This window comes from Ursus americanus, chromosome 26 (genome assembly GCF_024610735.1).
Source record: "Ursus americanus isolate L20-20 chromosome 26, mUrsAme1.1.p, whole genome shotgun sequence".
Lineage (NCBI taxonomy): Eukaryota > Metazoa > Chordata > Mammalia > Carnivora > Ursidae > Ursus > Ursus americanus.
In genome coordinates, this window is record NC_142152.1 from 10818511 (window position 1) to 10831082 (window position 12572).

A 12572-nucleotide genomic window follows, 5' to 3' on the forward strand; every position below is an offset into this window, starting at 1 on the left:
ACTTCCAAATGGCTGTCTGCCTGCACTTGCCACCCTCTCCATGGCAACGTCCCCATGGCTGCACCTGGATCATTCTAAACTGTAGTCTGGAACTCCCTTCTTCCAACTTAATATGTTTCAATGACCTGTGCAATTTGTTAGCATGGATCTTTTCACATTCTGTTACAATTGTCTGTTTACTTCTGTGTCTCTCTCACTAGACTATAGGAACCTGACTCAACTGTATTTTCCTCATCTATATAACTTCGAAACCTGTCATAATAAGGGCACCTGGCTGGCTCAGTTGGTAGAGCATGTGACTCTTGATCTCGGGGTTGTGAGTTCGAGCCCCACGTTGGGTATAGAGATTACTTAAAAAATGTTTACAAATTTAAAAAAAACCCATCATAATATTTGCTGCTAGTTGAATGAATGAATGAATGAATGAATGAATGAATACTGGGTAGTCTATTAGGATAGTGACTGATAAATACTATAGAGTTCACCTAGTAACTTTAAGGCTTATTCTATTTCAACAGTAACATCAGTAGCTACGATAGTGCCTCAAATTCCTTTTGGTCTTGAGTTCTCAGATCAGCCTGATTTGTTCATGCATTGAGTAAATATGAGTTCCTGCTATATTTCAGATATTGCATTAGATTGATTTAAGCTTTATTCTGAATTGTAAACATTAAAACTAGATTCATGTGGGTATATTCTAAATGATTCTTTTATTTTCAGTGCTTTGCACAAAATAGACACTTACCATTTAGTATTTTGATTGTGTAAAAAGGCTGTATCTTGAACATAATATATACTTAACAAGTATGTGTTGATTGCCTCCTACGTTCCAGGAACTGTGTTGTGAGAATTTTCTTTGTTACTTCTTATAAACTTCAAGTATCTTTCAAAATCTGTTGGAGATTTTGATCTGGGATGACACATTGGTTTAAGTTTTACCCAAAGTTTCTTCTTTGTGATATGAATTGGTAAATTTTTTTATACTTTCCACTAGTGGAGCAGAATACTCTGTGATTTACAAAAGTCAATTAACTCTTGTGGCCGTTGAACGGAGGTACTTTTTGTGACAATCTTTTCTCCACTTGCAGGAACTAGAGAATAGACTCCATTTACAAGATGGCACATTAAAGAAGATTTTAGCTTTAGCAAAATCCATCAAGCAAAATACATCTTCAGTAGGACAGAAGATTATTAAAGATGATATAAAATCACTTAAGTGTAAACAAAAGGATTTGGAAAACAGACTTGAATCTGCTACGCAGGAGACAGAAAATTGTCTCAATAGCATTCTCAAATCAACACACTCAACAGAACAGAGAGAAAAGTTTACTCTGCCAGGCAGAGAGGAGGAGGTCACTCCTGTTGGTCAGGAGCCCACTCAGGACTCCGCTGCGCTGGAAAAGTTTGAGGAAGACCGGGACACAAACACGGTAAGTGCTTGTCCTTACATCTCGAAGACATCGCGTCTGAGAATGAAGAGGTGTTGGGCTCTGAAGACAGGATGGTGAATCAAGCCTTCTGATTTCATAATTAAACCCTCAATGTGCTGGCTATTTACGATGCCCACTTGTAAAAAGAGCCCTTAGAAAACTGTCCAAGATTTCAGGTGTGAAATCTTACTGTTTAGTCTGTTAAAATGCCAGTCGTCAATTCAGGTTGATTATTCTCTCTGATATGTAATCACATACACTTTCCTGGGTCAAGAGCACAAAGGCAAATTAGAAAAGGCAGAAGAAAAGAAAGTGTGTTCTATCCATTTTCTGAGGGGAAAAAATCCCAAGAGCCCTATTTTTTTTTCTTTTTGGTTGATTTTATAATGAAATCAGAGACTGTTTGAAAGGATAGGTTCCTTTCTTTTTCCTCTCATGTTAACCCTCTACTGCAAATGCATTTTTAAATGTTGTCAGATTATTTGGTGTGAGAACATCAACGTTCAGGCTCCTAATTTTCCCTGGGGAGAGGAAAGAAGAATGTTGTTTTGTTTTCATTCTGACCAACCAAATGGGTACATTTTCCTATGGCAGTGAAAGTTCTCTCTCACAGGTTAGAAATCGAAATGGAAAAGGCACAAAGAACCATCTAGTAAACCGTATTTGAAAGAGTCTTCCTGTTAGCTAGCCTCTCAGAATCCAGGGTCCTGTTGGAGGATAGCAAAGGCTAGACCATTCAGGCATGTGCTCGCCTCAGCTTTTTATGGAGTTTGTGATTAAGAGCAATGAAAAGAAGGTGCACTTCTGTTGTCTTCTTAGAACAGAAATGCGTGGGGGCACTTGGGTGGCTCAGTCAGTTAAGCATTTAACTTTGGCTCAGGTCATGATCTCTGGGTCCTGGGATCAAGCCCCGTGTGGGGCTCCCCACTCAGCAGGGTGTCTGCTTCTCCCTCTCCCTCTCCCTCTGCTCTTCCCTTTGCTCGTGCTCTCTTTCTCTCTCTCTCTCTCTCAAATAAATAAAATCTTAAAAACAAAGCAGAAATGCATGGAAGATTATAGGAACGAGATAGTGTTCTCTAGTAATGTGTAAAACCAGGTTAAACGCCAATGGGGCATCAGTCTGGCCATGAGAAAAGACTTATAAATCCAACAGGCAGTGTTAAATATCGCTAAGGAAAATGTCTTAAAGAATGAAGGGCCCATGCAGGCGGCTCCTGAGTTGTATGTATAAAAGAAACTTTCTTAACAGTATCAAACAGCAGTAGATAAGTAAAAAAGAAAAAGATACCAAATGCCTTCTATCCTAATACATGATGTTGCTAAAGGGAGATGCTTAATAACTTTTAAAATTAACTTCTCAGACCCATTTTGACTGTGAGCCCCCAAAATTCAATAGAGTATATTGAAAACTAAATAAAGATCATAATCCAATAATAAGAGTTTTTATAATTTATTAAGCTTTTACTTGATCTTGAATGAGTTATTTATAATTTATGACACCTCATTAAAATGATTTTTTCTACTGAACCATGTAAGACAAATATATTGTAATATAAATTTTCATTTAATTTGTGATGCCTTCTGTAATGGTCAAAAGACTCATGTGTTTGTGAAGGAGGAGATAAGCTACTTTTAAAGCTAAAAAAATGATAGAGGTACTTAAATCTTTAAATAATTTTCACAGGTCTGGGGTAGAGGAAGGTGGTTTTAATTCTCTAGCAATGTTTTATTATGACTTTTTACTCTTTTGTGACATGAATTTTTTTTGTTTCTGCATCTGTGCTTTTATTTTCTAAGTACTGGCTGTATTTACTTTATTCTGTATAATATTAGACTATATAAGACCGAGAACAATGTAAATGTTGAACAGCTAGTAAAAGTGATTAAACAGGCATAGACTCGTATAAGACACAAGTGTAAAGACTTAAGCAGGAGTCTCTAAATAACATAAAAGCAAAATTTACTGAACCATAAGTCTAATTAATCAGAAACTATTGGGATAGTGAAAATAAGCAATGCATTAAACGTATTTATCGAGGCCTCTTTGTGCTAGTTATGGGCCTCAGTTATCACAGTTTAAAATCTAACACTAATTATGGGCGCCTGGGTGGCTCAGTCAGTTAAGCATCTGCCTTCGGCTCAGGTCATGATCCCAGAGTCCTGGGGTCGAGTCTGCATTGGCCTCCCTGCTGAGCAGGGGAGTCTGCTTCTCCCTCTGCCCCTCCCCACTGCTTGTGTGCTCTCTCGCTCGCTTGCTCTCTCTCTCTCAAATAAATAAATCTTTTTAAAAAATTTAAAAATCTAACATTAATTAAATATCTAATTAATGCTCATTTCACATGTCTTTTTGGAATCTAGAGGGGCTTTTATCAGATTTAAAATCGCCTCCAGAAGAATTTTTAGGAAGTTTTTATTTTCTTCTACTTTTTTCTTTAGTAAATTTCATTTGGTCTTAGAGTTTTGTTGAAAGTATGATTGCACTTTTCAAAAATTGCCATTATAGCTGATATGTATTTCATTCCATTGCCAAGAATTTCATTTTAGATGAAATTTAGGGGATAACTTAGATCTGGACCTTTGGCTGACTTTTTCTTTAATAACAAAATATTAAGGCAAACCTGGAGGCAAAAGAAATTACAACATGTAGCCTGAAGGATATGGGAGCTTATGATCCCATATCATACTAGATATTTTTATAGAAGTGAATTTCTAAGAGTTTTTAAATATGAAAAGGCAGAACTGCCTTCCACCTCCCCTTCCTGCATAGGTGAAGCGAAGTAACAAATTAGGATATGGTAAAAAGTGAAGACCAAGTAATCTCTTCAGATTTAAGGTGCTCATAAAGGGAAATGATAAAGAAGAAAAAAAGGAAAGTAATGCATTCGTAGTTTGTTATTATTCTAAAAACTCATAAAACAACATTACCAATTAAGTGGTATTAAAGGCTCTTTCTTGCCCGCTCCTTCCCAAATGTCAGCCTACATGATGTAATTGCTCCTAAAAAAACTTTTTGTCTATAATCACATCTTTGAATTCCTTGTCGTTAGGTATAATTGTTAGTATGTCTGAGTTGTTTTTGTTCTTTTCAAAAATTTCTGAGCATTTAGCATTTCAGTGTTTAAGAAGGCATTCATGGAGAAATTCTGGGAAGTAGATGGTTACACAGATACAGGCAAAACATGTAAGGTGTCCAGCTGTGGGTGAGTGACCAGAAACACAGTAGAGTCAGTACTAGAATGAGAAGGAAAACCACTTACTGGGTAAAGAGCTTTCAGTCCTGGGGTAAATGAGGCCGATTTTTGGTGGTGTTTATCCTGATAACTCAGCAAAAATAATTTTTGTTAATAGAACACATAGTCGGGCCACATGCCAACTCTGTCTTGGAAGTGAACTGCTTTGCTCTTTTTGGCCTGTATACAAGTCTTGCCCCTTACTCTAGAGGTATTTTTCATAATCCAAGATTTATTCCTTTACGGGACAAGTGACTCACATCGTGCACTCGGTGTTGACATCTGTGAGTGGCATGCATTTGAGAACATGTTCTGAAGTCCTTCTTAAGGCTGAGGGAACGTAGGAGCTTTCTAGGCTAACCCTTGTGTTTCAGGCAAGGGAACTGAAGTCAGAGATGTTAATTGGCCAAGTTCGTACTCCAGCAGCACTGGGACTAGAACCCGTAGAACCCAAGTCCTCTACCCAGCCCGATGCTTGGTGGCTTACCCCCACCATTGTATTGAATGTGTTATGTGGGTTGTTAATTGAGGCCTAATAAGCTAATGTACTGTCTGACCTCAGTGGACCCCTTATTGGGTTCTTGTGCCTATTGTGAACCTTCTCTCCTCCCAGTAAACCGAGCCAAAGCCTATTGGTGTCATTCCTAGCAGATGGCTGGCCAACAAGAGCTGGGTTGGCAGAGCCTCAGTTTCTCTCCACTCTGCTTTATAACCCACAGATGATTCATCTTAAGCAAAAACTAAATAAGATTCTCTTATTTTTCGTCTAATATGAATTCATCTACACATCCATTCAGTAAAAATTTGTTGAGCAGACGATGAGGGTTCAATGGTGAGCAAAAATAGACATGGTCTCTATTCTCGTTGAGTTTCTTGTCTAGAGGAGGCATGCATTAATCAACTAATGAACTAATGAGAGCCTGATTGCAGGAACTAAATGAAAGAACACATTGCCATGATAGTCTTTCCTAAAGGACTCTGAGCTGAGCTGTAGTCAGAGCTTCTCCAAGGAAACAGTATTTGAACTGAGACTGGAAGGGTGGGTTGGAGTTAACAGCGCTCAGGGCTGGATGTGGGGAGGATTTTTGACAGAGGAAGTCGTGGTGGTGGGAGAGAGTATGAGGCGTTAGAAAGGGTGACAGAGAGGGTGGAGGACAGAGGAGAGTGACAGAGTGGAGGCCTGAGAGGTGGGCGAGGCTGGCTGAGTCACAAGCGCCTTGCAGGTGGCGTTAACATTGTGGACATTTTGCTAACAGCAAGAGGCCGCCGCTGACACCGTGTCGATCTGCCTTTCGGTTTGTGTCTAGCGGTAATGATGTATGTTTAGCTTTGAATTGTTTTTCACTGCTTCGTATTGGAATGCTTTAGAGAAGAAAGAAATATATCCTCTAGGCTTGTAGGCTATTGCTCTACCGTTGGCAGGTTACAGGTGATAGATTTCGGCTTCTCACTTTCCCAGGATTATGACAGCCAAGGGCCACTGTACCTGAATGGGGGAGGGGAGAGTGAAGCTGGTGACAGGCTTCCTTCTGTTGGCTGTGCTTATTCCTTTGCTAAGGCAGATAAAGTGCGCCATTATGTGAAGCCCATTGTTTCAGATGTGAATATAGAAGGTTTACTTTGTGAATTAAGGCACAGATAGAGGAAAATATCATGGCCCAGCCCTTAAGGATGGTTCGTGATATTGTTTCTCTCACTTCCTATTTCTTTTTCCAAACAGGCCAAATTCTAAGGAAAGATATGTGGTTGAAAAAAGTAACATTTCTTTAAAAATTAAACATAGCTGGCGATATAACTCAGCCAGTTTCTTGATAGAATGGTCCTTTTCCACCTTAAATTTATTAACTTTAAAAATTCCATTTATGCTTGGAGGCTCAATATGTATACTTATTACATTGTTTGAAAGTTATACTTTTCGGGGGCGCCTGGGTGGCTCAGTCAGTTAAACATCTATCTTCGGCTCAGGTCATGATCCCAGGGTCCTGGGATGGAGCTCCCATCAGGCGCCCTGCTCAGCGGGGAGTTTACTTCTTGCTCTGCCTCTGCCCCTCCCTCGTGCTTGTTCTCTCTCTCATGCTCTCTCTCTCCAATAAATAAATAAAATATTTTTAAAAGTTATACTTTAAGTTTATGATAATTAAAAAAACTTTCTAAAGAGAAATTCCAGGAGTACTGGGAAAGGGAAAGAATCAGATGTTCAGGGGCTTAGAGATCATAAGTACTCATGAGAGGTCATGTATTGGAGTGGATACTCCATAATAGCCACAGGCCCTTGGAAAGCTTGTAGCCTGGGAGAAAGGTGGACCAGAAAATCTCTAACCCAGAGAAAGGACTATGACTACAGGTGGGAAGAAAAAGTCTCCCAGGAGAAATCTAAACTAAACCTATATCTTAAACAGGTTTAGAGTCCAAATCTATGCTACTTGCATTCTAAAGTAGCTCAAATCAAGAAATGAACGTTAAGATCAGTCTCTGTATCTACCATCTCTCTCTCTCTCTCTCTCTACCTATCTACCTACCTACCTACCTACCTACCTGTCTCCTTGAGATACTTGGAAGAAGCAAGCGCAAATCCGCACAAAGGGGTCACTTCTATCAATTAGGCCAAAGGAATTCCCACAGTGAAATTTTTAAAAAGTCTGATATTGAGTTAATATCAATCAATCAATCAATGATGAACACAAAGGAACAGTCCAGCACAGGGAAGGGGCCTCATTACTACAAATAAGAGGAACTACTACATTACGAAAGTGAGATAATCCAACAGTCTGGAATATATTATACAATAATATGTTTAAAATGATTCGTGATATAAAAGATGGAATGGAAATCATAAGGACAGAATAAAATACTTTGAGGAAAAGTAAGATTTGAGAAAGAACCATATGGCATGTCAATAAATTAAAAAATAAGTCATTGAAATTAAGATTGCTCTCGCCCGGTTAAGCAGCAAACTTGACCCAGGTTGAAGAGAATTAGTTATCTAAAATATATGACTGACAGAATTACCCATAATCCAACACAGAGCTGTAAAGAAATGGAAAATTGGAAAGAAAGTTTAAGAGACCCAGAAGACGTACTGAGATGCTCTAACATAAGCCTGATAGGAGTTCTAGGAGGAAAGAATAGAGAGAATGGAGGAAAAGCAAGCCTGGGAATTTTCCAGAATTGAGGGAAAATATGAATCCTCATTTTCAGGAAGTATAGAGAGCCTTGAACAGGCTAAACAATAAATCACTAAAGCCACAAAGAAGTATCTCAAAGGCAACCAGACTAAAAATAATTACGTTGACAACAGATTTCTCAACCCTGAAAGCCAGAAGGCAGTGTCATAGCATCTGCACAGCACGGGGAGAAAGATAGTTCTTAACCTGCACTTCGATACCCAGTTGAACTGTCATTCTGGAGTGATGCAAAATACTTAAATTTTTCTGACAAAGACTGAATTTATCTATCACAAAACTCACACAGAAGCATATTACAGAAGAACTTAAATGTGAAGAGAAAAATGTTAAAACCTTGGCAAGAAAATATAAAGAATATTTTTATGATCTCAGAGTATAGAGGACGTTCTTAAACAGGCCCTGAAAACAGAATCCAAAACAGGAAATGTTTGATACATTTGACTGCACTAAAACATTAAACTCTTGTTCAACAAAAGACATCACATATAAAGTTTAAAGACAATCTACTGGAAGATAATAATTGCAATGAATAAAACTATTAGGAGATTGGTATCCAGAATATGAAAATAAACACCAAAAATCACAAATCAACGCAGTAAAAAATAGACAACAGATATGCAAAAGGAATTCATAGAAGGTAAGACTCATGGCCAGTGAGCATGAGAGTAGCTCAGTCTTTTTTTTTTTTTTTTTAAGTATAATTGACATACAATATCCTTTTAGTTTCAGGTATACATTATTGCGATTTGATATTTTTATACATTATGAAATGATTCCCAGGGTAAGTCTAGTTACCATCTGTCACCATACAAAGTTGTTACAGTATTATTGACTATATTTTATATGCTGTACATTACATCCCCATAACTTACTTATTGTATAACTAGAAATTAGTACCTCTTAATCCCCTTTATCTCTTTCACCCAATTCCCCAAGCCCTCCTGACTCCAGTAACGAACAGTATCTATGAGTCTCTTTCTCTATGTTTGTTTGTTTTTTTTTTTAAGATTTTGTCCACTTGAGAGAGACAGAGTGAGAGAGAGCATGGGGTGGGGGAGAGAAGAGGGAAAGGGAGAAGCAGCCTCCCTGCTGAACAGGGAGCCCGTTATGGGGCTCAATCCAGTACCCCGAGATCATGACCCAAGCCAAAGGCAGATACTTAACAGACTGAGCCACCCCAGGTTTTTTTTATTTTTGCCTTTTTTTTTTTTAATTAAGTAAGCTCTGTGCCCCGCATGACTTAACCCCAAATCAAAGTTGCATGCTCTACCAACAGAGCCACCCAGGTACCCCTCTATTTTGTTTTCTTAGATTCCACATGTAAGTAAAATCATACAGGATTTGCTTTATCTGTCTGACTTATTTCACTTAGCATAATGCTCTCAAGGTCCATCCATGTTGTCGCAAATGGCAAGATTTTATTTTTTATGACTGAGCGATATTCCATTCCATATATATACACACTACACTTTCTTTATCCATATATCTGCTGAGGGACACTTAGGTGGTTTCCGTATCTTGGCTGTTATAAATAATGCTGTAATGAGCATAGGGAGACATACATCTCTTCGAATTGTGTCTTTGTTTTCTTTGGATAAATACCCAGAAGTGGAATTGATGGATTGTGTGGTATTTTTACTTTTATTTTTTGAGGAACCTTCATAACGTTTTCCACAGTGGATGAACCAATTTATATTCCTATCAATAGTGTCTGAGGGTTCCCTTTTCTCCACATTATCACCAACACTTATTTTTTGTCTTTTTAATAATAGCCAATGTGGCAGGTGTAAGGTGATATCTCACTGTGATATTTTTAAAATTTAGTTGTATTTAAATTCAATTAATTAACATATAGTGTATTATTAGTTTCAGAGGTAGAGTTAAGTGATTCATCAGTTGTACATAACACCCAGTGCTCACCACATCACGTGCCCTCCTTAATGCCCATCACCCAGTTACCCCTCCCCCCCCCCGCACTTACCCTCCAGCAACTCTCAGTTTGTTTCCTAGAGTTAAGAGTCTCTTATGGTTTGTCTCCCTCTCTGAATTCATCTTATTTTATTTTTCCCTACCTTCCCCTATAATCCTGTTTTGCTTCTTAAATTCCACATATGAATGAAATCATATGATAATTGTCTTTCTCTGATTGACTTATTTCGCTTAGCATAATAACTTCTAGTTCCATCCATGTCGTTGCAAAGATTTCTTTTTTTTTTTTTTTTGATGGCTGAGTAATGTGATTTTGATTTGCATTTCCCTGGGGATTAGTGATGGTGACTATCTTTCATGTGCCTGTTGGCCATCTGTTTGTCTTCTTTGGAAAAAAAGTGTGTATTCAAGTCCTCTGCCCATTTTTTTAATCAGGTTGTTTGTTTTTTTAAAATAATAAATTGTGTAAGTTCCTTGTATATTTTGGCTGTTAACCTGTTATCAGGTATATGACATGCAAATATCTTCTCCCATTCAATTGGTTGCCTTTTTGTCTTGTTGATGGTTTCATTTGCTGTGCAAAATCTTTTTAGTTTGATGTAGTCCCATTTGTTTTAGTTCTTGTTGCCTTTGCCTGAGGAGACTGGTCCAAAAAGATATTGCTAAAACTTACGTCAAAGAGGTTACCGCTCGTGTTTTCTTCTAGGAGAGTTGCTCAGTCTTTTTAGCAGCCAGAGAAATCCATTAAAATAATAATGATATCAATTTCACATCCATTATATTGGCAGAAATTAAAGTCTGTTAACACCAAATATCAGAGAGGATTAGGGAAAATATGAATTCTTTTACCGAGCTGGTGGGAATAAAAACAGTAATTCAGTTTGGAGAACAAATCAACAACTATCTATTGAAAATCAAAAGGAATAATTTTAGTTCTAGAAAATATCCCAAAGAAACTCACAGAAATTTGCAAAAGGGCCTATACAAGGGTGTTTATCAGACCAATATAAAAACTAAAAACAATATTATGTTCACAGGGGGCGCCTGGGTGGCACAGCGGTTAAGCTTCTGCCTTCGGCTCAGGGCGTGATCCCGGCGTTATGGGATCGAGTCCCACGTCAGGCTCCTCCGCTATGAGCCTGCTTCTTCCTCTCCCACTCCCCCTGCTTGTGTTCCCTCTCTCGCTGGCTGTCTCTGTCTCTGTCGAATGAATAAATAAAAATCTTTAAAAAATAAAAAAATTAAAAATTAAAAAAATATTATGTTCACAGGAGTCTGACAGATAAGTCATGTTCACACAGACGGAACAAGTGTACAAGGCTAAATGACTGTACCAGATTTATATCTGTCACCATGAATAAACCCCAAACATACTGCTGAGTGGAAAAAATAAAACAAGTTATAAAATGATAATACAGGATTCCAGTTGTAGAAGAATTAAAATACATAAAACAATACTGTGTGAATACGAATATATGTAGTAAAAGTATAAAAATGCATGTGTAGGGGCACCTGGCTGGTTCAGTCAGAAGAGCGTGTGACTCTTGATCTCGGGGTCATGAGTTTGAGCCCAGTGTTGGGAGTAAAGATTACTTAAGTAAATAAATATTTAATAAAATGTATACATGTATTTTAAAATAGTGGTTATTTCTGAGGAGGAAGAGATGAAAGAGGGATAGAGATTGAGTTTTAAATTATATTTGTGATATGGAAAATTACATTACTTATATCTGTATCATGGTTAATGACTGGAGGTTATATTGTAACTATGTTTGAAATAAATATTTAAAATAAAATCATTCAAATGAGACTGCCAAATCAAAATAAAATCTAGTCAAGGGTGATGAGCAAAGGATGACTGGTTACAAAAGAATGTTTCCAGGAGCCAATCAGGACCTGGAGTCTGTGTTCCAACCTCTCTGGCATGAGCACGGGAATGTTACCTTTTAAATTTGAAATGTTCGTTTGAGGGACTCTGTTGGATTTTCTGCCAAGGTAGAAACATGGCTTTTGGAGTTGGCAAACAAGTGGTGCTTCGGGGTGCTTTCAGGTTTTTCCGAATGCTCTCTCTGACCACGGAAGGCAGATTACTAGTGGCAAATTGTTGCTAGTCCCGAAGTCAGTGGCTTATGAGGTAAGATAGACCGAGGGCTCTGAAGTCTTCGTAGATGATTAATCGTAAGTAAAGTCTTCCTAGGGTCTAATATCTCAGCCTTTACCTCAGGCACTCTTTTTCTGCAGGTGGATTTGGGGGGGACTGTAAGGAACAACAGCCAGCAGGTGGGAGGCAGGCATCCACCGCCTGTGACCGTGGCTCCTGGCGAGGAGCAGCGATAGGCCGATGCCGCCTGTGGTGCGGCACCTCTCTCTCTTCCTCTCACAGCCTTCCTGGATCCTGACTTCTGAGATGCTGTCTCCCCGCAGATTTTTAACTGTAGTTTTGCATGAATAAATTGTCGGGAATGAAGGAAATGTATAAGATCATTTAAATCATTTGTAGCCTTTTAAAGAAGTGACTTGTGCTAAGTGCCGTCTATGTCAAAACCAATGACGCTGGTCAGCTCAATGTGCTTCCCAGCCAGTTTTGGTGAGGCTCCAGACGCACACGCCTCCGCGTGTCTGTTTTATTCATATGATCCTTTCACTTCAGGATAGTTTTACATTGATGGAAAAGTTGCAAAGATAGGACAGAAAGGTTTCACGTATCTCTTACCCAGCTTCCCTGATGGCTAACATTCTGCATCGCTATCCAGGTAGTAGTTTTACAGCGACAGTTTCTACCTTGGTGGGGGAGGTGG

The 12572-nt window shown here is 38.5% G+C and overlaps 1 protein-coding gene across 4 annotated transcripts in view; it reads left to right on the forward strand.

The window, feature by feature from the left end:
• The window catches only part of SYNE2 (spectrin repeat containing nuclear envelope protein 2), a 307352-nt gene that overhangs the window by 149359 nt on the left and 145421 nt on the right, over nucleotides 1–12572 (forward strand). For all 4 annotated transcript variants that reach the window (XM_045810585.2, XM_045810589.2, XM_045810586.2 and 1 more), the window contains one exon: nucleotides 1089–1430. In XM_045810585.2, the coding sequence (XP_045666541.2) occupies nucleotides 1089–1430 (342 nt within the window). The remainder of the gene's footprint in view (nucleotides 1–1088; nucleotides 1431–12572) is intronic.